Source organism: Brassica napus, chromosome A3 (genome assembly GCF_020379485.1).
Source record: "Brassica napus cultivar Da-Ae chromosome A3, Da-Ae, whole genome shotgun sequence".
NCBI lineage: Eukaryota > Viridiplantae > Streptophyta > Magnoliopsida > Brassicales > Brassicaceae > Brassica > Brassica napus.
The window spans coordinates 5325303-5352032 of record NC_063436.1 but is presented as its reverse complement, the minus strand read 5'-3'; the positions used below and the strand labels follow the sequence as shown (position 1 = coordinate 5352032).

The 26730-nt window shown below is 33.2% G+C and overlaps 3 protein-coding genes and 1 pseudogene across 4 annotated transcripts; 2 read left to right on the top strand and 2 right to left on the bottom strand.

The window, feature by feature from the left end:
- Positions 1–15533: 15533 nt before the first annotated feature.
- LOC106443286 lies at positions 15534–16733 on the bottom strand. Of its 2 annotated transcripts, none has more exons than XM_048772882.1 (4): positions 16566–16733; positions 16245–16386; positions 16062–16102; positions 15534–15965 (listed from the first exon to the last, which is right to left on the bottom strand). In XM_048772882.1, the coding sequence occupies exons 1-4, from the start codon at positions 16570–16572 to the stop codon at positions 15610–15612; spliced, it is 546 nt and encodes a 181-aa protein (XP_048628839.1). In that variant the 5' UTR covers positions 16573–16733; the 3' UTR covers positions 15534–15609. The 2 variants fall into 2 exon arrangements, with proteins under 2 accessions (XP_048628839.1, XP_013740311.2); XM_013884857.3 differs by having other exon boundaries at positions 16245–16368; positions 16566–16702.
- A 1075-nt stretch (positions 16734–17808) lies between these two features.
- On the top strand, positions 17809–20978 carry LOC106436503 (casein kinase 1-like protein 12). The gene is made up of 13 exons (XM_013877467.3): positions 17809–18205; positions 18283–18323; positions 18762–18831; positions 18913–19061; positions 19142–19237; positions 19331–19401; positions 19485–19546; positions 19620–19683; positions 19758–19842; positions 19920–20046; positions 20114–20254; positions 20335–20426; positions 20508–20978. Exons 1-13 carry the CDS (start codon positions 18130–18132, stop codon positions 20724–20726), a joined length of 1293 nt encoding a protein of 430 aa, XP_013732921.1. The 5' UTR covers positions 17809–18129; the 3' UTR covers positions 20727–20978.
- A 1396-nt stretch (positions 20979–22374) lies between these two features.
- LOC106436514 (lycopene epsilon cyclase, chloroplastic) lies at positions 22375–24959 on the top strand. The gene is given in 10 exon segments (NM_001316071.1): positions 22375–22683; positions 22982–23156; positions 23250–23385; positions 23478–23691; positions 23790–23933; positions 24020–24127; positions 24208–24304; positions 24378–24491; positions 24567–24699; positions 24794–24959. Coding segments are annotated over 10 exon segments (1596 nt in total).
- Positions 24960–24968: 9 nt separating this feature from the next.
- LOC106441580 lies at positions 24969–26654 on the bottom strand (annotated as a pseudogene).
- Positions 26655–26730: the final 76 nt, after the last annotated feature.

The window sequence follows — 26730 nt, the reverse complement described above, 5'->3', positions numbered from 1 at the left end:
TACCGAGGAAATCATATTTCCTCAGAATATTCCGAGGAAATACCGAGGAAATCATATTTCCTCGGAATATACCGATGAAATACCGAGGAAATCATATTTTTTCGGAATTTCTATTAATTTATATTGTTCCTCGGAATTTCCTCGGAATATTCCGAGGAAATTCCGAGGAACACATGTTTGGGGTTTCAAAACATCAAATTTTTTTGCCCTATATCATTTCTTATACAAATGCAATGCATACCATTGAGGAATCTTTGTATAGATGATCATAAACCATGAAATAACAAAATTTCAAAACGAATTGTAAGTATTCCCTTTACCGTTCATTAAGTGTATAAGTGTTTCTCTTATGTTGTGGGGATTTCGTTCATACAATCGGAAAAGTGTTATATAAGTGTTTCACTTAAACAAATTTTTGACTTCATAATCAGTCTAAGACACTTAATAGGGGTTATATAAGTGTTATTCAAACCGCAAAACGTTGTTTTCGGTTTAAAAACCTACTTCCTCGGAAAAGCCTCGGAATATTCCGAGGAAATTCCGAGGAAAAACAGGTGTTCCTCGGAATTTCCTCGGAATATTCCGAGGCTTTTCCGACGATTCAGGGCTTTGCTTTTAGGGTTTCTGTTTCTTCGGAAAAGCCTCGGAATATTCCGAGGAAATTCCGAGGAACACTTGTTTTTCCTCGGAATTTCCTCGGAATATTCCGAGGCTTTTCCGAGGAAGTAGGGTTTTTAAACCGAAAACAACGTTTTGCGGTTTGAATAACACTTATATAACCCCTATTAAGTGTCTTAGACTGATTATGAAGTCAAAATTTGTTTAAGTGAAACACTTATATAACACTTTTCCGATTGTATGAACGAAATCCCCACAACATAAGAGAAACACTTATACACTTTAATGAACGGTAAAGGGAATACTTACAATTCGTTTTGAAATTTTGTTATTTCATGGTTTATGATCATCTATACAAAGATTCCTCAATGGTATGCATTGCATTTGTATAAGAAATGATATAGGGCAAAAAAATTTGATGTTTTGAAACCCCAAACATGTGTTCCTCGGAATTTCCTCGGAATATTCCGAGGAAATTCCGAGGAACAATATAAATTAATAGAAATACATGCACAGGATATTCTTTTTCCTCGAATTAATGAAATTATTCCGAGGAAATTCCGACGGATATTTAAGTGGCCGTCGGAATTTCCTCGGAATATTTTCATTTAACCGGGCAAACAAGCCGCCAAATATTTCGCGAAAATTGAAATTGAAAATACTGAGGAAATTCCGACGGAAAATATCCGTCGGACCCTAGGTTTTATAAACTCGAAACACACCTTCTTCCCCATTTCTCTCTTCTTCCTCTCCGGCGATCTCTCTCTCCTTCCGGCGTTCTCCACCTTCTCTCGCGACGATATCTCCGGCGAATCCTCTCCATTCCCTTACAAATCATGTAAGGACCTTATCCCACTCTCTTATGTCCTATTTGTTAGGTTCTTAAGTAGATTTGATGATTTTAGAAGTTTTTTGATAGATTTTTGTTAGGGTGATTGGGTAGGATTGTGATTTGTTGTGTAATAGGTTTAGAATTGTGATTTGGTTGTGTTGAATTGATTTAGAATTTTTTTATAAATTTTTTATTATTTTTGTATTTACAAAACGTTTTTCTATATAAATTCGATTTTACAAAACGTTTTTTGTATATAAATTCGATTTTCGGATTTATAAAAGATGATTTCATATTTATAAAAATATTTATATTTATTAAAACTAATTTTGTATTTATAAAACATTTTTTTTATTTATAAACACTATTTTATTATTTTTTGTATTTTAAAAAAAAAATATTTTGTATTTATGAAAAGATGATTTCATATTTATAAAAATATTTCTATTTATTAAAACTAATTTTGTATTTATAAAACATTTTTTTGATTTATAAACACTATTTTATTATTTTTTGTATTTATAAAAACTATTTTGTATTTATAAAAAGATGATTTCATATTTATAATAATATTTATATTTATTATAACTAATTTTGTATTTATAAAACATTTTTTTTATTTATAAAAACTATTTTATTATTTTTTGTATTTTAAATATGTTTTCTATTTCAATTTTAATTTTATATTTTCGAATTTCAATTAAAAAAATAAATTTATATTTTTTTTTTTAATTTTGGAAATATTCCGAGGAAGTGTATCCCTCGGGATATTCCGACGACATCTTCCTCGGAATATTCCGAGGACTTTCCGACGAACTTGTGGTCCTCGGAATTTCCTCGGAAATTCATTTCCTCGGAATTCCGTCGGAAATTTCCGAGGGATTTCCGAGGAAAAATGAATTTCCGAGGAGTTATTTCCGAGGACTTTTTTCGTCGGTATGTCGTCGGAATAGCGTTATTCCGACGACATACCGACGATTTTTTCCCTCAGTATGTCGCTGTTTTCTTGTAGTGTTTTTGCTGAAATCGATCAAAATATTTTTTTGGGATTTAATGGTTTCGTGGATCTATCGGAGTTATATGTATATTTAGATGTAGTTATTATTACTTAAAAGATTTATTGAACTATAAAATTATTTTTAAAAATGCAGACGGATATATAAAGAATTAGAAAGAAACTGTTTTCAATTTGGATAAAGGGGTTTAAAAACAATAAATAGGTTAAGAGAAAGGACCCTTATATATTTTCATCAATTCATAACAATGAATGATGTCATTTTATAATTAAGGGGTTTCGAAGACTGGGAAGAAAATATTACTGCTTATCTTGAGAAAACAATTTCTTTTAAACTCCTAAAATCATGTCAATATTTTCTCAAAAAAAACAAATCATGTCAATATAAGCTATAAGAAACCTCATATCATTCCTAAACTATAACAACTAAACGGCTCAAACAATTTATTTTCATGTTAATATTCCCTTTATTCTCGTATATATAATTCCTATATTAAACGATCACATGTTAATACAGATACCGTAAAACTACTAATGAATAGTTTCATGGGTAATGCAAAAATTCAGTTAATGAAAGAAACAGTTTCATGCGATAGTTTAATTTATGGTCCTATTCGATCGATGTTGTTTTTACGGTACAACAGATATATTCTTTTAGAATAAAAAAATGTTTGGGAAAGAAAAGTACAAATTGTAATAGAGTCTACACACTAGCTCAAAAAGGTGACCATCTTTCAGAGAAGTATCAATATATGATTTTGCGTTATGTTTTATCCATTACTGTTTATTTATTTAAATAACATCATCGATTTCATCACGACTAAGACGCTTGGGATTAAAATAACACAGGATTTTTTTTTCTTTGAACATCAATAACACAGGATTTTTATTACATATATATTCGACTTTTTTCTCAAAAAAACATATATATTCGACTTTATCAAAGAAGTCCATCGTCTAAGACCGTCACAAAGATTATGCGTTCCTTTACATACACGAGTCTGCCCAGGGACAAAAGCACATGGCAGTGACTAATAAAACGCGTTGATATGAAGTCTTAAAGCGCGTAATATATTTAGCGTACTTATGTTTAATACTTTATTTACTTACCCACCCCTACAGTTCTTTTATTTGCTAGACCCACCAAATGGGGACTAACTCCTAAATGGGAGCTCATGTTAATGGCGAGCTCATATAATTCTAAAACCCATTAAATGGGACAAACCAGTTGTTGTTAATATTCTAGTATTCATTACAAACTAACATTACAAACCGTTGATGAATAATTTAATGTGATCGTTTATTTTATTATTTGCGTGGTCCCATTTGATATGATTTTGTTTAGGGCACAAAAGTTAATGTCTTATAAATATTAATTTCTCCGAGAATAGAAAAAGACAAATTATCCGCATATATACCATATGTACTCTCTGGTTTATCATATCACTGTCTGATCTTCTTTGTATTGTCGATTTTTGCTATCTTTACAGAATCAGTTTTTTATGCTAACAATATTTTGGTTTTTGTTACCACATGATTTATTGTGTGTGATTTTTAATATATCATGCTACTCTATCTGATAACATGCTAATACGAAAACCACATACAATAAAGCATCACTTTTTAACCGAATTGTGTAATAGTTTTTGCTGAAATAGATCAAAACATTTTTTTTGGGATTTAATGGTTTAATGGATCTATCTGAGTTAGAATAATTGAATAAGCAATTTTCTTCTTTGGTCTCTCTATGACTGTTCTTGTTAGGCTAGCCTCTTGTGGGGATGTATAGTTCTAGTCTTAGACCTTTTAAGTTGACGATTAGGTGGTTGATTAAGTAGTTGATTTTTGGTTGTGGTTAAAATTTGGAGAAGGGGTTTTTAAACAAATAGGTTAAGAGAAAGGACCCCTATGTATATTCATCAATTTATAAGAATGAATGATGTCATTTTGAAAAGGGTTTTGAAAACAGAAGAAAATATCACTCGCTATCTTGAGAAAACATTTTCTTTTGTACTCCTAAAATTATATTAATATAAGCAACCTCATATCATTCCTAAATTCAAACAATTAAACGGCTCAAACCATTTATTTTATGTTAATATTCCTTTTATTCCATATAATTCCTAAATTAAACGATAACATTGTTGATACAAATACATAAAACTATTAATGGTATTTGTATTACATCATGGTCGCATTCGATAAGATGTTGTTTATGGTACAACGGAGATATTATCTTTTCCAATAAAAATTATTTTTTTGGTCAAATCCAATAAAGAATTGTTGGGGGAAGTAAAAGACAAAGTATAACTAGAGTCTACACCATCTTTTATCCCTATATAGTTGACAAAAAAAAAATCCCTATATATAATAATATATATTCTTTGATCTTTCAGAGGAGTATCAATATCTATCTGATTATCATTATTTTATTTGAAAAGAATCAGTCTGAAACAGTTTATGTGTTATTGATGATTGTTACTTTATTTAAATAACATCATCGATTTTTTCACGACTAGTTACATATATATTCGACTTCATCAAAGAAGTCCATCGTCCCGTCCCGTCACAAGGATTATGCTTTCCTTACCTACACGAGTATGCTCACGGACAGGTGACTGTCTGCCCAACTGTAACACATGGCAACGACTATAATAAAATGCTAGCTGATTGATATGGTCTTAAAGCGAATATATTTAGCATACTTATGTTTAATTATATATTTAAAGTACAAATTAATTAATAACGTGGAACTAGTTTGTATTTAAAAAAGCTACGTATTTGTATCTCTTGTGTCTTTCAGAAATCTATTTTAAAATTGTTAATATATATATATATATATATATATATATATATATATATTTGTGGAAAAATGAATTGATTTTTATATAACGATTTGAAATAATAAGATCCGGAAGTCTACCAAACAAAGTCGTTTTCAGTTAATACATCTTCTCTAAATCTTTGTTGTTTAGTAATCCGATACTTGTTATATAAGTCTTCTAAAGACCAAGAAACATACTAAGACCTTATTACTATTTCACGGATCCGAAAATGCAAATTTTTTTGTAATATTTGTTTTCCTAATAAACAAGCTCTGAAAAACAATTAGTTTGTTTTTAAAGAGATTATGGTGAAATCTTCTGGCACAATTCTTGAAATGAGGTTTTAGTATATTTGATATAATAAGATCCGGAAGTCTACCAAACAATCGTTTTCAGTTAATACATCTTCTCTAAATCTTTGTTGTTTAGTAATTCAATATTTTTTATATAAGTCTTGTAAAGACCAAGAAACATACTAAAACCTTATTACTATTTCACGGATCCTAAAATGCAAAATCTTTTTTAATATTTGTTTTCCTAATAAACAAGCTCTGAAAAAAAAATAGTTTGCTTTTAAAGAGATTATGGTGAAATCTTCTGGTACAATTCTTGAAATATGATTGTTGTTTTTTTCTGTTACTATGAATATTATTTTATTGTTTTCTGAATTTTTTGTTTGTAGTGTTGTCTGTTTGTGTATTGGTAGATCTCTGTTGTTGTTGGTTCCCAAAGAACTACTTATTTTTTTAGATAAACAATTTGTTTTGTTAGTCTTACGTATGTTTTGTCTGCTGTATCCTGTCAAAGTAGAACCAAAAAAAATTGCATACTCTGTAGTCAATGGTACAATGGTTTGTGACCGTTGGGAGAATAGAAGAATCAGATTACCAAAATGGGTCTATACAATTGTATGTATACGTTTAATCTGTGTTATGTATACATATTATTGGTCACATATATGAATAGATAGAGAAGACACTGAACACTTTTCAATTCATGTTTTATCCATGTTACCTCTCGAATGCGTTTAATAAACATTTACACTCAACAGTTATGAAAACGAATCCATGTTTAAGAAACCCAAAGTCAATATGAATACATGAAGACACAAGGTTTTACATTATTTATCTCTTAAAACTACTAAAAATATTTGGTTAATATTAGTCTCATGGATATTTGTCGGATTCTTAATTCTGGTATGACGAACAATATTTTAACTATTAGGATACACGAAAATATCTACAACTTTAAGTAATGTGTATAATCTATATAGCAGCAGCTACTTTTTTTTTTGAACTGTGCAGCAGCTACATATTAAAGACCAGTGCTAAAGAAAACAAGAACATACGGTAACTTTTAAAACAACTGTATAACTATGGTTAGGAATAGATACATTTTAGTCACGAATATAGCATTTAATCATTTCAAACATCAATTATACATTTGTTGACAAAAAATATCAATTATATATTTGCTAATAGCAGGGACATAATGTAAAGATGATTTATAATTATATTAAAAGTTTTTAAGATTTTTTTACGAATTTAAGATTTATAATTGGGTTAATCAATCAGTCAATCAATCAGTCAATCAATCAGCATTCCTATTAAAAATGCTATGTCAAATTATTGTCACTTTTTATGCTCTCTTACTTGTCTAGATCAAAATGTTTTATATTTCCGTTTTTTGGTAAACTTAAGCATAAAAAGTACTCACCAAGAAGGAAACTTAAGCATTCACCAAGAAGGAAATTTACCAGAAGGTCTTCTCTCCAATATACTTTCTAATTTGATCATGATTTTTTTTTCAAAAAGTCAAAAGAAAAGTGTCATTTATCGAAGATCGTTCCTAGATGTACTTTTTACACTTTATAGCAGAAAAATAGAATAATTTTTTAAAATTTAAGATCGTTGTTCGTAAAAAATACATCTAAGAATTACGATCTTCGATAAATAAAACAATTTTTTTGAACCATTTACTTTCTAATAGGCCTGGACATTTTAACCTAACCCAAAAATCCGAACCGGAACCGACCTAAAAATATCTGATCTGAAAACCGAATCGAAAATTTATAAGTACCTTTTGGGTCTAAATTTCTTTTACCCGAAAGAACCGGAACCGAAAAGAACCGATCCCAATAGACCCGGACCCGAAAGAACCAGCCCGAATAGACTCGACCCGATAAGAACTGATTTGTACCCGATTTAAAAATATGTATATATCTAAAACTATGATTTTTTGTGTTCTATTTTATATATATTATTTTATGATTTTGTTGAAATATATTTTGTTAACAACATTTGTTATTATTTTGTAATATTTTTAAGTAATATGAAGCTTAAAATATACAATTTAGAGTTTAAAATATTTTTATTTAATTATTAATAGTTTCATTTAAGTTATTTTGTAAAATTTTAGATATATATGACAAATATCGACTAAATTTGATGGATTTGGGTATGGTAGGTCCTTTTCAAATCCTAAATATCTGAACCCGACCTGGACCCGGGCCCGGATCCAATATGATCCCGAAAAATTACGGGTATTTTATGGATATTTTAGTTATAGACCTGACCGAACCGTCCCAGGCCTGAGAAGAACTGACCCGAACCCGATCCGAAAATTTCAAAGTACCTATTGGATCTAAATATTTTGGACCCGAAAGACCCAGACCCAAAAGAAACCAGCCGAACCCGACCCGAACGCCCATTCCTACTTGCTAACAACGTTCCATGGTGGGACGGTTTATGCTGAATTAATTATGATCAACAAGAATGCAATACTATAGATCCAAAGGATCCTGTCGAATACAAAGCCATTGTGCCATACCTCATGGCACCGTCCCTTGATAAAGTGTCGACAAAATTTGTAGGTTTTGGTTTTGGAGCTACTGGTTTTAGTTTCGGCTTCTTAATTAAGGCCAAGTGATATACGCTCTTGAACTCTTTTCTTCTGAGATTTTGCCTTTATAAAAAGAGCTTACTAATAAACAAACGACTTATTCCACACAAAACTGATTGCAAGATATTCCCATGATAGTATGTTACCCTCTTTTTAGTCTTTTGTTAATTTCCTCAAATGGAGAACTGACCCTCAGATTTACTTCATTTAGGAAATATAATTTGTGTTTGTGGAGCACGTACATGCAAAAGTACCAATTCCTTAGTAGTCTTACGTGTTGGCTAAGATTATGGGCTATGGATATAAATTCATCCAGTCCATAGTCGAATACCTATCAAGCATAAGTGTGGCGCCTAGCGGAAAGCGGCAGATAGATATTGATTCATAGAATGGCACATTATGTACGTAAAAGTATGCATGCTTGACTAAGGTAAAAAAATGACATGCATAAGTCGGTACTTAACTTATTACATTTAATGTGTTGTCTTTTGTTCTCGTGTGGAAAGAACATCTCTTATGTTTGCCGAGCTGGTCCCGAAGATGATTATGGAGTCCCCTTTATTTTCCATAGAACTGGAGCTGTTTTTAGTCATGTGTATCTCGTTTACTTTATGTTCCCTAATTAAGTTGTCGAACGTCGGTAGATTAATATTGCATCGTTTGTTGATTGTTGTCTACTAACTCAAACTGGTCGTCTAGCTAATTGTTTTGGGCAAGACCTACTAGAAACTTTATTCACTCTAACTAGTCTTCTAGCTGATTGTTTTGGACAAGACCTACTGGCTACTAGAGTTGCTCCCAAAAACCATTGTTTGGTGTTCTAGATGAATATCGACCAACTATTATGTTATTGTCAAAATTTTGAGTAACATTCAAACTATATAATGTTTTCTCAGTAAGAAGATCATTGTTTAGTCAAAAAAAAACATCCAAACTATATCAAGTGGAACAAAAATATTTTGACAATTAAAAATTTGGAGTATGATATTGTGAGTTCATCGACCGTCAGAGCAGAAAAGTAGTTTATTGGAGCAAAACACATTTTAAAGATTTCAACCAATTTTTAACAATTCTTCTTAACCACTTTTTAGTTTTTACACCTATAAATACACGAGAACAACTACATTACTTTAGTCCACACAAAGAAAATCCTTTTGTTATTAGCTATTATTTTGGAAGAATATTTCGAACCATAATCTCTATTTTTTTTTTGTTTAATTTCATCATGAATGAGTAGTTTTTTTTGTTGAAAATAAAACTTTATAAAGAGGGTTTTTCTTTGAAAATCTGATAGATAAATTTTGACTCATATAATGACAAATTATATACATAAAAATAATCATATTTTCATTACGTTCTTAATGAATATTACTAAACAGACCATCTACCTCTAATCTAGGAAAATTACCGCTTGGACATCATATCGTTATTTGACCTGAACTGAATATGAGGATCGATTAGTATGAACATATCGAACATGAATGCAACCAATTGTAGATTTTGAGTTCTAAGATGAAAAATTTTGTGTACTGCATCTAGCTTTTTTTTAGTATCTAAAAATAATATAAATCATCAACCCCAAAATTTCAATAATATCCAATGTTTTAAATATAAGTTTTACATCATTTCAGACTGTTTTCACCACTTGAAACGATTTTATTTAATTTTAATTTCAATATAATAATCACTGTGTAATTATTCTCTGTGGATCCAATCAAAATGTACTATGTTGATGTTCATTTGTAACTTATTTGGGGTAGAATAAATCTCATACCACTCAATTGCAAGGGCTACTTCATCGGTGGAAGGCTCGATCTTGAATAAAAAATGTTGGTACTAATAGAAGTGAAAAGTTAACTACCAATTCAACCAGCATTGGCTGAGAATGCATGAAGAGCAAGTTATTTTTGTTGCAAAAATAAATGTCATGATCACAAATTCGAGAAATGCTATGTAATGATCCTATAAAATGGCAAACATAAATAATATGCTCAGTATGAAACTTTGAATTAAATCATCATGCTCAGTTCTTTCGTAATTGCCTTCATACACTCAAAAAGTTTAAATTAAATCATCATGCTCTGTCATTTGGTCTTGTATGTCTCAAATAGTCTCTTTTATTACGAATAATGATCTATGTGAACTAAGAGATTGAGTGTCTAGGTCTGGGAATACTATACACTTACGCATATCCTTTATCTCCCCAACCTTCTCTCCACAAATTCTGCACAATCCAGTAATGTCTTCCTTCGAAATCTCCAAATCCAACTATAAGAACATTATGCACTTTCGGGTTACACGGATATGTGGTAAGGTCATGTTGATGAATCCTCTGCAAAATAGACATATCATTAGATTCAACTTGAACCAAAAATCAATAATAAAACAAGCTTGAAATTTAACATACGCTTCTAGTATAATTATAGCATGTAGGTCGTTATTGATTTGTATGAGACCAATAACATTTTGTTAACTAACTATCTCTTCATGTTCATCATCATCAATGTTTATCAAATGAGTAAATCATCCACCATATGGTAATTAATCAACTAAAAACATAAACCATAGTTAATCAAAATTATTTATATGTAATATTATTACATAGCTAGGAAAAATAAAGAATATAGTTTACTTACACGTGGATGAGTGCATTTTTTTCAACACCAATTGTCGATCATAACTACCGTATTAACTTTCTACGCAAACACCAGATGATTTCATGAAACTGAGAGCGCTTTTGAGGTTGATGATGCCTTCATTTGCATCAATTTTGACATGGTTGACTATGTGATGAATAAACAACTCTAGTCGTTGTTGCATGACGACACCGATGTTCAATAACGTTTGAACCGCTCTCTATCACTCTCTCTATCGCTACTGCCAACAAGTTGTTGCATAAATGAACATGTAAAATAGATTAGGCATCAAATCCCAATGCAAAATTGAAAAATATATTAAACTACAAAACTAATTGCAAAGTTGAATGAAATTTAGTCTATTTATTTTTTATACAACAATATTAACCTTTAAATATATAATGATTCACTAAGCGGGTTTGGTTATTAGTTCATTCTTCATTAAACCATTTATCTTTTCCTTTATTTCCTTTCAATTTCCCTTTATTTTGTTGATAGCTAAGTTTGAAAACGAGTTTGATTATAAGCCGAAGCTAATGGAAACTATACATAAAACCTTAAAAAAAGTCTTATGTTAAATTTTCAAATTGTGGCAATGCTTTTGATGGTATAAGATAAATTATTTCATATGTGAAGTACATCTAGTATGCTGAATTTAAAATAAATATCATGCAGAATAAATGTGTTCTTTTATTACAAATGATCTATGTGATCCAAATGTTTGAATTAAGAAACACACAATAAAATACTAATACATATTTTAGAAAAATATTTTACAAATTGTGTGGATTAAATTATCTCTAGTAAATAATTTAATAAATTAACTATTATCATTTTAAAATTAATGTTAACATTTAAACTGAAAGTGTTTTTGATGTTGTTAATGCCTTTGTTTGCATCAAATATCATATTGTCCCGACTGCACAACTCCTGTGGTTGTTGCATGCATTGCATGCTAACATCTATGTTCAATAGTACTTAAACCATTCCCAATATTGCTATTTTCTAACGAGTTGTTGCATAGTGAAAATGTGAAACAAGCACCAAATTTTGATGTATATGATTATAAATATCAAAACTACAAAATTAATCTCAAAGTCAATTTCATATCATCCATTTTATATATAACCAATGATGTATTTGGTCTTAGTTTCGTTGAATACATTGCAACTAATTCAACTATTTCATAGTTCGCTATTGTCACTATTCTTACATATTAGTTGTCAAATGAGAAATAACAAATCGTTAGGGATATTTTAATAGTGCATCTCAACTCTCGTCTTTAATTCATTATTTGTTGAAAAGACATTGAGAACTATGACATTGCGGTTCGACGATGTGCATGTGCCACATTTTTTAATCAAGTTGGTGAATCATATCTTACAAAATTCTTAATTCTTTCAAATTATTTTACTATCGGCTGCAATTGTTGAGTTTGTTTTAACAAAATTCAGTCGAGGGGATTTAACAATCTGAATCAATTGCTTTTTTATGTCATTGAAACACTGCTAAAACTCAAATTTGTAAGACACATAGGCGTTAATAATATAATCAGCAACATAAATTCAGTCTCCTTTATCTACATTCAACACCAGAACAAGTAATATTACTAGTCTCATCTCCTCTTTTATTCAATACCTCTTATGAGACATGAGACTCCTCCTGCCTTTTGACTGGTAAATCATCTCCTATAAGCATGTTGTCATTATCATCCCCTTCATCGACATTTTCTTGTACGACCAAATGCGGAATATTAGAATCTGCCAAAACCTGACTACTAGTATCATGTTTCTCCAATTCCATCTCTTCATTATTATAGTCCCCAAAAGTACTTTACAACTTACAACTTCATTAGATTCAACTAATGTGGAATCTTCCTCTATTACTCCCACTACTATATAGTAGTAGATTGTGAAACCTTGTTATAATATTCTACTTAATTTACGTGAAACTCAGTTATAATATGTTCGGTTTGACAGATGCGAAAGTGGAGCTATGGAAAATTCCATTTCGTTACCAAAAAACATATTCATAATTGTCTCGCCGACGCTGGAGAAAAACTTTGTAAAGCTATTTATTAATGAAATTATTTATTAAATAACCAAAAAACATAATTAAATTTGTAGAAAGAGGAGATAAAGAGATAGGATGAGAAAGAGAAGGTGATTTTGATTAGTTGGTGAATTTATGTTTTTTTTGGGATATTGGATGCAATTTATGTTTATTAGTTCTCTTGTAAACACTGTCTTCAAAACTTAAATACGCCGTGAAAACTTCTTATGATAAAGACGGTTTTGACTTTTGACTTCTTAACTCTGTAGACGAAAACGTTAGAGCTGATGTCGTGAAACGGTGTCGTTCCGAATAAAAAACAGAACCCTACAATCTAATCAATCTCTTGTTTACGAATCATCAGGACTGAAGCTCCTCAGTCTCCCCACTCTCTCTATCATCCAAAAACGAATTATTCGGCTTTGGTCATTTTATAACTTTACATGAAACATAGTTGTACGGCTGCGATTATCGAGACTAGGATGCAAGAATCGACCGTTCTTAATAAACTGATGAATTAATCCATAAGTTTTGATTTTGAATCTAGTAAAACGATTTTGACAATTTTTTAATGAAGCAAGACAATATCTATTTCAAATAATTTGTAAAGAACTATGTTTGCTTGTAAGTATGATCAGCTGATTATTCATGGGTCTTGAGTTAAAATAACTCCATCTATAAAATAACTCCACAGAACATAAGTCAAACTTTTATTTCTCTCTTCTATTTACGACATGTCTACAAGGGGTAGAAGAGATAGACTACGTGATGATGAGGACAAGAGAAAGAAGCCATTTGCGGTATGTTATCAAACTAAAAGCACAAAGATTTGGGTTTTGTAACTTGTATTTGTATTCAAAAGACTAACTATGTCTTCTACATTAAAACATGCTCAAGAGAAAGTCAAATGTATCATGACTAATGAACAAGAATCAGAGATAGAGATGGAGTAAGAATAAAATAACTAGTTTTTAACTAGTTTAATGTGTTGCATACATAATTATAGTGTATATAGACAATCTAATATGGTTATTTTTTTTTAAATAAACATATGTAGCTTCCTAAGTTTGTACAAACCCAAAATAAGCAAAACATAAGCAAAATACAATTAAAGTGTAGTCAGATTTAGACTTAGTTTTTTTCTTTTGGCTCTTTATTCATGTACAAACCCAAAATAAGCAAAACATAAGCAAAATACAGTAAACTCAAAGGATGAGTGCACAAAAAAAATACACAAAGAATGAAATTGAATCAAATATCAGATCCTTATATATATATATATCAAAAACTTCAAGTTACATCTGATTCATCTGATTAATTGCATTATGGTGTCAATTTAAAATACTAATCAACAACTTTTTGTGCTTGTCTTTTTTTTTTCTTATAAAACCATATGTTGGGTTATTGTTTTGGCAAGGGTCATACAAGATCTTTACAACATAAATCTATCACATCCAAGTCAAGTCAAAGATTTTTTTATACATATGGTGAACAATGTTCCTTCCAAAGAAGATGATGGAATCTAAAATGTAAAAAGGCATTTACTTATGCATCAAGTAAAGGAATATGCAGTTCGAGGCAATGTTCCCCAAATACATCTGATAATGATGTTTCCCTTTTCTCTAGTTGCAAATGTTGAGCTAATGTGACTATGCTTCAAGTTTTGTTATTTTTGAAATTATAAAGAATGTTAATTATAAATTAAACTACATTTATGCAGATTCATTATGAAATCGCTGTTGAGTTCGAGTATCTTAAGGAGGTAAAGTATGACGAGCTCAAAGCAATTGTGGCACAACAACCTGCTATTTGGATATCACGAATCATTGGTCTTGAATTCAGTAAAACTGGTAGTGTAAGTTTAATTATTTATAAGTCTATAAACATCAAATATCATACAATAGTACTTTTGTTTTGCATAGAGTAAACCTTTTCAAAATTCATACCAGATTTATAGATCACCAACTGGACACCTTCATGTTAACTTTTACCAAGTTTTCGTTGTAGCTATGGATCTGACGAGTATAGCTAGACAGTGATATGCATAGTATTTTGGAGATTAAGACAAATATCTTAAAATTTTACTATAAATGTTTATGAAAATATAATTAATATACTAACAAACATATATCTAACTTTATATATATATATATATTAATTTTAGCCAAAAATAAAACTGTTATACGAAAAAAATTAACATAGAATTATATAGGCGGGATTGTGAACATCTTTACCATTAATATATGTTAATAATGTAGATGTAAAGTAATAGTGATAAACGATATAACAAAAGTAAAAATACAATATTAACCAAAAATATATGATAAAAGTATATTTTACAAAGTTTCCATAAAAAGCCTCTGGAACTTTCAAAATATGAATAACATGTCTAAGATTTTGTAGTACAGACAAAATAGTACTCATAGAATCCAGAAACAAGCTAGAAAGACTAAGGTTCTAGCCAAAATGTTCTTTAAAATACATATTATGTATGAGTATATTTATATTAGTATTTTATTGCGGATTTTTAAAAAGTAGGGGAAGCTCAGCCGAAAATATCGCTATTGGGGGTGCTTTGAAGCTTTTGGAATATGAATAAAACAAGTTTTAGTCTGTTAAGGTGACAACTCAATACCTACAAATCAACAAACTCATTAAAACAGAACCAAATTTGATAGAGACAATTAGAATACAAGTTCATGATATCATCAAACATAATGAATATATAACTCAATCGTTTTTATTATTCCCCCAAGGAGCACAAATCTTTTCCAGCCCCTTTCCAAGAGAGCATCCGAATCCAGCTCTCTCCTTCTCCGGTGAGACAGACCGGGAACGCTTAGGAGAATTAGAACCGTCAGTCTCCTTCTTCTTGGAATGGATGGTGTCGATGACAGCCGCTATCTCTTCCTTGGCTCTCTCGAAAACATTGGGAGCCTTCACTTCATCTACATGTGTGTTCTCATCGATATCATCACTCCTTCCATGAGTTTCTTTGTGATGATGAGGTTTCTCCTTGGAATGGAACAGAGATTTGATTTCCTCCTTGGCCTTTCTCATCATATTCGGTTTCTTATTTCCATCTTCTGTTTAAACCATGTGAAAAACAGAACAAGAATCAAGAAGAGTCACACAAAACTCATAAACGATATTGATGCAATGTGGATGAGAAAAAATCGAACCTGGATTCTCGGATATGAATTCCATTTGATCAGACACGTCCCTGAAAAAAGAAACAGAATTTAAAACACATGAGAAAACTTCTTGTACACGTTAACTGATGCCAACGTAACCAATTGTATAATCAACATGATTATTGAATCCTCCTCATTCATCAGCATTAGATAGAGAGAAAGAAAACAAACTTGGAACTCTTGCGTTGATGAATAGCCCCAACAACAGCATCGAACTCCTCTTTGGCCCGTTCAAACATGTTTGGCGCTTTGACTTTGCTCTCATCAATCTCACCACCATTAACCTTCATGTCACCTAACACCATAGAAAAATCTGTAATAAGTAAATCGGCTTGTAAGAACTACAAAACAAAAATATTCAATCATGGATCGAGTAAAAAACGAAGAAGGATATTTCATCGTATCGATTTGATGAGAGAGCAAGAATAAATCAACTAATGAGCGAGATTCATCGCGACTGTGAAAGAACATAAACCCTCGAGAAGAATTTACCAGTCATCTTCTTGTTTGGATGACGAGAAAATGGGAGAATTTAGGATTTTTTTAAGGGTTTTCCTGGGAAAATCCGTCGAAGGAATTTGTATGATCTCTCCAACATAGAATTGGTCTCTTCTTATTTGAAACACAACAACCTGTAATAAAAGAGCCAGACTGTATTACCAAAATATTGGGTCCCACACTTAATAATGTTTTAGTGCTAATTAATCCCTCATTTCTTAATTTGCACCGCCACATCATAACCACCTTCTTATGGGCCTCCAATATTATTTGTGCCACGGACACTCGCCGAGTTACAAATGGTGTTGGGATTAGCATTTTTGGGAATGGATCAGCACCTTTAGAAGCAGAACGAAAAGTTTTGTTAATGGTTTATTCAAAATGTAATGCTTATGGTTTGTCTATCAAAAGTTCATATACAGTAGTTTAATTTTGTAGTTTTACGGTTATCATTATAAAACGTTTTATTTTACTTTGTAACATCCGGTTTTATACAATCCTGTTAAAGCAATTATAATAGAATCACACATATTGAATTCTCAGCGGTAGAATCACATTCACATAGAAATATTGAATATATTGTCAAAATACTTGCATGTTATTGTTTGATTATTTGCTCCTTGAAACCAGTTATTGTTATTATTTCAATCGACCACTGTACAATTATTTAAATCTCCTCGTACGACTTAGAATTTAGACCAGGAAAGTCAAAATACGTAGGAAAAATACGAATCACGTGCGTATTACGGTGAACTTTTGACTCATTAGATATTTAGAAGGTCGACAAAAAAAAAAGATATTTAGAAGGATGGAAGACACGTGCCAAACGACCTTTACCGCTCACCCAACGAGCACGCGTAGCTCTCACGCTTGGTCACCCATTTCTCCCTCGCAGCCAATCCCAAATTAATTATTTTTTCTTTTCGTTTTTTAAAATGTGTTTTTCACTCCACGCGTGATGTACGTTCAAATACCAACTAAACCGGAAATAAACCAAATAACCGATATGCATCACTCGTAATTTATACCAGTTAATAAATTCGAAATTCGAATTAGTGAGATCCTATATCTACGAATTGGTAACATAACGTATGGTTCGAAAAACAAAAAAAATGATCATTGAGAGTTTTTAAATGGAGATTCATTAACCGGTTTTACGGTTATATCAAACCGGGATATTTAGAACCGTGTAGCTGAGAAAGAGAAAAGAAAAGACCCAAACTTTGAGAAACGACACCTTTCTTCTTCATTCATCAAAGCTTCCTTTTTATCCATTGCGCGTGAAGAAAGAGAGAGATAAAGCAAAGGAGACAATCTACATTCCTTTTTGTTGTTCCCCCAGATCACGAGAAGAAGGAGTCTAGAGAGAAGGTGACTATCGGGTTCCTCTGTTTTCCCCTGTTTCATCAACCCTAATTCCCCAGAAAATTCGATCTTTCCCTGAGACAATCCTGGGTTTGCGGCTCTGACTCCGTTGGATTAAAGGGTTTTCTTCAAAGACGCATTTTGCTTTCGATAGAGGATAAAAGTTTCCTCTTTTAAGTCGGCTTTGGGGTTGATGGAGGCTCGTGTGGGGAACAAGTTTCGTCTCGGACGCAAAATCGGGAGCGGTTCTTTTGGAGAGATCCATCTCGGTTCGTTCTTTTACTCCCAAGTCATTCCGTTCACATCATGTTCTTGATATTTTCTCAATCCCTTTTCTTGTATTTAGGTACTCATCTTCAAACGAATGAAGAAGTCGCCATCAAGCTTGTGAGTTCTTGCTTTGCTGCTTACATTTGTTTTTGTGTGTAGTTAACATCATGTGAAAGGTTTTTAATTGCAGATAGAGACAACGTTTGTTCTTTACTATAAAGAGAACATTGGCTAGAGCTTAAATACATTTTAATAAGTTACTTGAATTAGATCAATGTTAAAGATGATGTGGTACAATGTATGTTGTTTACTATATAGATGACATTGGCTAGAGCTTTAAAAACATTTACTAGAGTTACTTGAATTAGATCAATATTGAAGATAATGTGGGACAATAGTCTGATTTTCACTTATTTTTCAAAGTTTCTTTCACATCTATGGACAATGTATGTCAATTTAGTATGATTTTCTTACTTTTCCGGGTTTATTTGTTACTTCTTGTAGCCTTTTGATGAAATACTCAGCGTGTTGTTTTTTTTTTTTTTTTTTTTGCAGGAAAATGCCAAGACAAAACATCCACAGCTGCTTTATGAATCCAAGTTATACAGACTTCTACAGGGAGGAAGTAAAAGCTCATCTCTTGATTCTTTATTTTTTATTTTTATAACTATGTCCTTAGTCTCTAATGAACCTTTGATCATGGCAGCTGGTGTTCCAAATCTCAAGTGGTTTGGTGTTGAAGGCGACTACAATGTTCTGGTCATGGATTTACTTGGACCTAGTCTTGAAGACTTGTTCAATTTCTGTAGCAGGAAACTTTCTCTCAAGTCCGTCCTCATGCTTGCTGATCAAATGGTACATCTCTCTTGTCCTTAATGTAACACTTTCTCCTCTAAGGAGACTTGTTTAGTGATCGACTCTTTTACTGTATTCAGATAAACCGTGTTGAGTATTTCCATTCGAAATCTTTCCTCCACCGAGATCTCAAGCCTGACAACTTCCTCATGGGGTTAGGGAGACGCGCCAACCAGGTTCCCTTCTCATCTATATGTTTGTTTCTGTTCTCACTTTACTTTTGAAATTGTTATCTCGGAAAATGATACTCTTATAATATGTTTCTAAAGGTATACATCATCGACTTTGGTCTTGCAAAGAAGTACAGAGATAACACTACTCATCAGCACATTCCTTACCGGTGAGATGATTGTCTTGTAATCAATCTGCGTTTCCTCTACCTACTCATAATTCTAAACTCGGCTGTCATTTGCTATATTGTAGAGAAAACAAGAATCTCACTGGAACTGCAAGATATGCTAGTATGAACACTCACTTGGGAATTGGTAAGCTTTACAAATAAACTTCTGCAGATTCTCTTGCACTGTCCTTTATTAATACCTTTTGTCTATCATATAGAACAAAGCAGAAGGGATGACTTAGAATCTCTTGGTTACATTCTCATGTATTTCCTTAAAGGAAGGTGAGTACTATTTACATGCCTCGTTTGTCTCACTTCCTTCTCCACATTTCCTTATTATAAATCTCTTTTCTCAGTCTTCCATGGCAAGGGCTTAAAGCTGGAACCAAGAAACAAAAATATGAGAGAATCAGCGAAAAGAAAGTCTCTACATCCATTGAGGTAAACTCTCTCAACCACAAAAGTTTGATCCTTCTACTTCTCTTCATTAACACAAACTTGTTTCATCTTCCCTCCAGTCCTTATGCCGTGGCTACCCATCTGAGTTCGCATCCTACTTCCATTACTGCCGCTCCCTCCGGTTTGATGATAAACCAGATTACGGTTACCTCAAAAGAATATTCAGAGATCTCTTCATCCGCGAAGGTTCTTGATAGCTTTTGTTTTCTTTCCTTCAAAAGATGCACACTTTCTTACACGTTCTGTATCGCAGGGTTTCAATTCGATTATGTCTTTGACTGGACCATACTGAAGTACCAACAGTCACAGCTAACAGCTCCTCCAACACGTGGCCCTGCGGCTGGAACCAGTTCGGGTTTGCCTCCAGGATTGACCAGCACTGATAGATACGGAGGTGAATATCTTTAAAATCAGAGGAGCACTTTTGTTCAATAAGATGTTTTAACGCTTTGATTGTTTTTTTTTTGTGTTTAGAGGAAGATGGAGGGAGACCACCGATGGATTCATCAAGAAGGAGAACATCAGGAGCTCTCGAGAACTCATCAGCTGCTGTTAGAGCTCCAATGGTATCAAACATTGCTATTTTTCTTATTTTTCACAAGGAGAGTAAAAAAGCTTATTGACTTTGTTTTTTGTATTGTTGACAGATGCCAAGCTCGTCGCTGTTCGGACAATCAGCAGGATCATCGAGGAGAGTAACGTCTGAGGAGCTGCAGAGAAGCCGTACGGGCAGTGGATTGAGAAACTCTGGGATGGTTTCAACGTCGGAGAGGAAGAGATCTTCTTCCACTAGGAAACAATATGATTCTGCTATCAAAGGCATTGAGACTCTCCATGTCTCTGACGAAAGGTATCACCACCATTGATCTATCGGTTAGAAAGAGAAAAAACATGTCATGTTTGTATTAATCATATAAAGATTCGACTCTATATATTAGAGAAACCAGTATTTTTTGTGTTGTTTTTAATCTTCTCATTTTTACGTGTAACTCTTCTTTGTTTTTTTTTTTGTTTTACTACGAAGTTACATTAAATTCAGTGTTTGGAAATGGAATCAGTGTGTATATGTATGTTGTAATTGTGGATCTTTTAGCAATAGTAAAAATGTTTTCTCTTTACAGAAGATAATAATAAGCCTGCAGGCTATAAATCTTAGTGAGAAGACTTGATGGTTTGAAAAGCATACTGGTTGCAGCCATATTCATCGTTTACCACATTAAATTCTGAAAACTCAAGACCATATCAAGCCATTCCAAAATCGAAACTTAAAAGATTTTGTTTTGTTCTTATTTATCGGATTCCACATTAGTTCTTTTCTTACAAGTTGTTAAGGTGGACATTGATATTGCCTATAGCCTTTAATTCGAAATGAGGGTTTGATCTAAATGATCTACCAAAGAGGAATATGATTCATGGTTCTCTTATTTTGGGATCTTGTGTGTCAAAGCTATGAACATCCTCTCCCATACTCTTGTGGTCATGTAGATGTGATCCACCTTTGTATCCGTAACCTAACTTTCTTACGTGTTGGATTTAACCTACTATATGTGGAATATGTAGCCAGTCTTTTCTTGAGAGCTGCCCGTATCTAACGTCTCTTATCTTGGGAGTTATTATACATCCATGTGAGAAGGGAGTTAGTAATATCTTTCCTTGACCACATGGGGTGTCTAACATCCCTAGAGTATGTTAACATTTTAATATGCTTAGGTATTACAGAAACAAGGAAGATTCTGTCATTGTTAAGCAACTCCTTAACTTTGCAAGACAAAAAAAAAAAAACTTTGCAAGACTCTCCACCTCACGCCTAAGTATGATTATTCTTTGTTTTTCATGATTACCATAGCTTGTTAGAGAATCATATGTTTGTTACTTTTTTGTCAAGAGCGAATGTTAGTCTAAAACAAAAAAAAAAAAGCAAAAAACGATTAATCTGCATGATTTGTTTCTTACATTTTCTTTTTACTTGAACCTGAAACTCATCATCTATACCTAATAAACCTTTCAAAACTTTATAACAAAATAATAAAACTCAAAAATATAGTCCTCCTAGTTAAAATAACGGTTAAGTCATAACCAAACATCAAATAGAAATTGGATTAGCCCAACAATACTTTCATGTATTAAATACATTTGGTACTGAAGATAAAGGCCCGTTCCTCATATAGCCCAACAATACACGTTGTTAACGTCCTTTTTTGCATCCGTCGTATCAAAGCACGAGCCAATCAAATCACTAACACGTGTCTGTGTAGGCGAAGTACGTTTACGCAGCATGTTCATGTCTTAACGAATGAAATCATTACACGTGGCGAATAGAGTCCCTAGGTTCTATCCTTCTTATCGTCCTCTCGTCTCTAAAGCCCTTTTCCAAGTCATTGTGAAAAGGAAACATAACGAAGGAAAAAGCCAGATTCTCCTTCCCTTCTCTGCTACTTATACTCTTCAATAGAACAGCAGCAATGGTGTGAAGAGAGATCTTCTTCGTCTTCTTCTCGCTGAAGAACTTGTAAAATGGAGTGTGTTGGTGCTCGCAATTTCGCTGCAATGGCGGTCACTGCTTTTCCTTCTCGGAGCTCCCGGAGGAGGTTTCCGGCGGTGAAGAGATACAGTTTTAAGAATCTTCGCTGCGGTTTGTGTAGTAGAGTCGTCAGAGCTAGCGTCGGCGGCGGAGGAGGAGGCTCCGGTGGCGAGAGTTGCGTTGCGGTGAGGGAGGATTACGCTGACGAAGAAGATTTCGTGAAAGCTGGTGGTTCGGAGATTATGTTCGTTCAAATGCAGCAGAACAAGGACATGGATGAACAGTCTAAGCTCGTTGATAAGGTTAGTCCATGTTCTGCCTTTGACTTGTTTAGGAAGAAAAGGAATGTCTTATAATCTATGTTAAGTAAGTGAAACAGTGGCTGCCTAAACCTCCAAAAAAAAATTAGAACTAATATACATAAACATAGTCTCTGAATTATAAAAAAAAAAGTTAAAACTTTTATTAAAAAAATTACTATATAGCTCCAAAATCACATAACCGGTTCGGTTCTCTTACATTGCTTGAGGAAGGGAAACAATTGAATTGATGTCTGGATTTGAAGTTTTGTCTTATCGGTTGTGTTATGTTTATAAACAGTTACCTCCTATATCAGTTGGTGATGGTGGTGCTTTGGACCTAGTGGTTATTGGTTGTGGTCCAGCTGGTTTAGCCTTGGCTGCAGAATCAGCTAAGCTTGGATTAAAAGTTGGACTGATTGGTCCGGACCTTCCTTTCACTAACAACTACGGTGTTTGGGAAGATGAGTTCAACGGTAATTTAAAAAAAGAAAAACTCAATGATTCATTATCTAGTGGTCACTGTCTTGTAGTAACTAGTTTGTGTTTGTTGTTCACTTGTTTAAAAGATCTTGGCTTGCAAAAATGTATTGAGCATGTTTGGAGAGATACCATTGTGTATCTGGACGATGACAATCCCATTACCATCGGTCGTGCTTATGGAAGAGTTAATCGACGGTTACTCCACGAGGAGCTCTTGAGGAGGTAATGAATGGTTTTCACTTTGCAAATACTTTTCACTAGCTATTGCTCATCTCCTGATTAGATGCATAATCCGTTATTAATGTTTCATATAGGTGTGCCGAGTCAGGTGTCTCGTATCTTAGCTCAAAAGTTGAGAGCATAACAGAAGCTCCTAATGGCCTTAGGCTCGTTTCCTGTGAAAGAAACACCGTTGTTCCGTGCAGGCTTGCCACTGTTGCGTCTGGAGCAGCTTCAGGGAAGCTCTTGCAGTACGAACTTGGAGGACCTAGAGTCTGTGTCCAAACTGCATATGGCGTGGAGGTTGAGGTATAGTATGAAAAATAATATATTCCACTGTAAATAATAATCATTACTGGAGGGAACTATTATGAATCTCTTGGACTGTTCTGTTTGAAAACTTTTAGGTGGAAAACAGTCCATATGATCCAGAGCAGATGGTTTTCATGGACTACAGAGATTATACGAACCAGAAAGTTCGGAGCTTAGAAGCTGAGTATCCAACGTTTCTGTACGCCATGCCGATGACAAAGACTAGAGTATTCTTTGAGGTTCTCCTCTCTTGTTTCTTTCTCTCCTTCTGTTTTAATCATTATCACTGGAAAATCTGTTGCTCATCAGCTGGAATCCCTTGCAGGAGACATGCTTAGCCTCAAAAGATGTCATGCCATTTGATTTGCTAAAGAAGAAGCTCATGTTAAGATTAGAAACACTCGGAATCAGAATTCTAAAGACTTATGAAGAGGTATATACACACAAAGCAACAAAAAGTAGGGTTTGACTTTGTTGAAGTTTTGTTAATTTTGTTTTGAGCATGAACTACAGGAATGGTCTTATATCCCAGTAGGTGGTTCCTTACCAAACACTGAACAAAAGAATCTCGCCTTTGGCGCTGCAGCTAGCATGGTACATCCCGCTACAGGTTATAAGAACAAAGCCTTTAACATCTTTTAGTAGTCTGCACCATTTTCTGACATAACTTTCTTTCAAAACAGGCTATTCAGTTGTGAGATCTTTGTCTGAAGCTCCAAATTACGCATCAGTCATCGCGGATATACTAAAACACGACACTACTTCCTTCACCAAACACATCAACATTTCAAGACAAGGTAGAGAGCTTTTACACCTTTCATACAATTTATAAAACCTTTTTTTCTTATAAACTTACATTTTTTGTTGGGCAGCTTGGGATACATTATGGCCATCAGAAAGGAAACGACAAAGAGCTTTCTTTCTCTTCGGCCTTGCGCTCATAGTTCAACTCGATATCGGAGGCATTAGGAGCTTCTTCCACACTTTCTTCCGTCTTCCAAAATGGTAAAGCAATCCTCATTGATTCTTGATTCATATATAACAAAACAATGTGAAAAATATCAAGAAAAACTGATGTTTTTGGTTTCCTTTTGATCAGGATGTGGCAAGGGTTTCTAGGATCAACGTTAACATCAGGAGATCTGGTTCTGTTTGCTTTCTACATGTTCATCATTGCACCAAACAATTTAAGAAAAGGTCTTATTAATCATCTGGTCTCTGATCCAACCGGAGCAACCATGATTAAAACCTATCTCAGAGTATGACTCTCTCTCATCCACTCTTGGGTTTGTATATAACAAATTATTGATCTAAGGATAAAGGATGGTATTGTATGTTGGTTGTTAGGAAAACTGGTTACATTTGTGTATAGAATCTACGGGTCATTTTTCTTTTTGTGCTGCATTCTCATTAAGAGTTAGATTCAAAGTAATGTATGCCAATCACTAGTCACCAATGAGTAATACAGTAATTTATTTGTACTGTTATATAATGCTTGAAATGATTAAATTAAATTTTGATCCACCCTTTTAAGGCTCATAAGTATTTTTTTTCTTAAAAAATTTCTAGGTAGTATAAATCTAAGTTTTGTACATAATTAATATATTTTTAAGATTTTACATAATATAAGCAGCGACCAAAATAATCATGGATTTGAGAGATCTTTGTTCTGAATATCCTCTTGGAATGCAGAGAGGATATAAATCTTGTATAATAAAAGGTCTTGAGATTCGGAAAATAAAACCCATAAACTACATCACATAAGAGTTTAGTCAAACAATAACTGACATGTCTTTGAACCTCTGTTTAGATTCTTCAACTTTCTGAGCACGTTGTGATGTTTGTCTCCACATCTTGTTGAGAATGTTGCCGTCTTTAAACATGTAGCGTTTGCTAGTATGTACGCAGCCATATGCCTCTCTTGCTCTGTGCCTTCATATTGTCTCCATTCCATGATCTCGAGATGCGTCGATAAACATTCCGGAACAGCTGTTGGTTCCTTCCAGAGGACCATCGGATCATTGTAATGGGCACCATGTTGCTGAGACAAAAAAAAAAGAGAGAAACATTACAAATGCTGTTACCTCAACATGTTCATATAAACATACTAGTAAAAAAAACTATATTACATACCGACTTAAGCTTTAGATATTTGAGTGTTGGAGCGTCGTTGAGTAAACAAACAAGTAGATTGGCCCATTCATCAGAACATGTACATAGCTCTAGATGTTCAAGATAGGGGAAGGTAGTGCCACTAGGATATGGTGTCTGCAATTGAAATATGCATAGTTTACTATATTGAAATAATAAAACATACAAGGAGAATCTTGAGTTCTTGACATTTATTTGAGTAACAAAGTTTTTTACCTCTGAAGATAGAGAACATAGAGGGAGATGACGGATTGAGGTAAGAGACCCTATGAAGTTCTCAGACTGGCCACAAATAACCTGGATATTCGCCTCTATCACCTCCGGCATATGCTCAAACACTAGACAGCTACTGAATGTATCTTTAAAGTTCATTTTCTCCAAAGAAGGAGCATTTATCACAAACGCATGATTCTCCTCAACGTAGGTACGTTCCCCTATAGAGTTATCAATAGATAAGCTCCTCAAAGAAGGCGCGTTGATGTTGAGTATCATCACATTGTCATCTCTGGTTTTGTTTATAACCAAATCTTCAAGAACCGGGCACCTTTGTATAGCTTGGAAAAAGATTCATCGCCCGAGAAATTAACCGATAAAAGGTGCAGACTCTTTAGTGATGGCAAACAAAACCAAACCGGAACATCCTCGAACATCACACTGTCTATAACCAAATATTCAAGAACAGGGCAAATCTGTAAGAAACTTGCAATGGATTCTTCACCCGAGAACTTGACCGATAAAAGGTGCAGACTTTTGAGCGATGGCAAGCGAAACCAAGGCAGAACCACCTTGTACAAATTAGATATGCTAATTTGTCAAAAAGAAAAAAAAAACAAATTAGAAATGCTACTAGTTAAGATCTGTATATAAAATTTAATGCATGATTTT

Excerpts from the sequence above, each read along its gene's own strand:
- LOC106443286 (XM_048772882.1), bottom strand. Across the intron at positions 16,103-16,244 it reads CATCAACGCAAGAGTTCCAA|GGACGTGTCTGATCAAATGG; the intron begins GTTTGTTTTCTT and ends TTCTTTTTTCAG. Across the intron at positions 15,966-16,061 it reads ATTCATATCCGAGAATCCAG|AAGATGGAAATAAGAAACCG; the intron begins GTTCGATTTTTT and ends TGGTTTAAACAG.
- LOC106436503 (XM_013877467.3), top strand. The coding sequence starts at position 18,130 with ATGGAGGCTCGTGTGGGGAACAAGTTTCGTCTCGGACGCAAAATCGGG. Across the intron at positions 20,255-20,334 it reads CAGCACTGATAGATACGGAG|AGGAAGATGGAGGGAGACCA; the intron begins GTGAATATCTTT and ends TTTTGTGTTTAG. Across the intron at positions 20,427-20,507 it reads CTGCTGTTAGAGCTCCAATG|ATGCCAAGCTCGTCGCTGTT; the intron begins GTATCAAACATT and ends TATTGTTGACAG.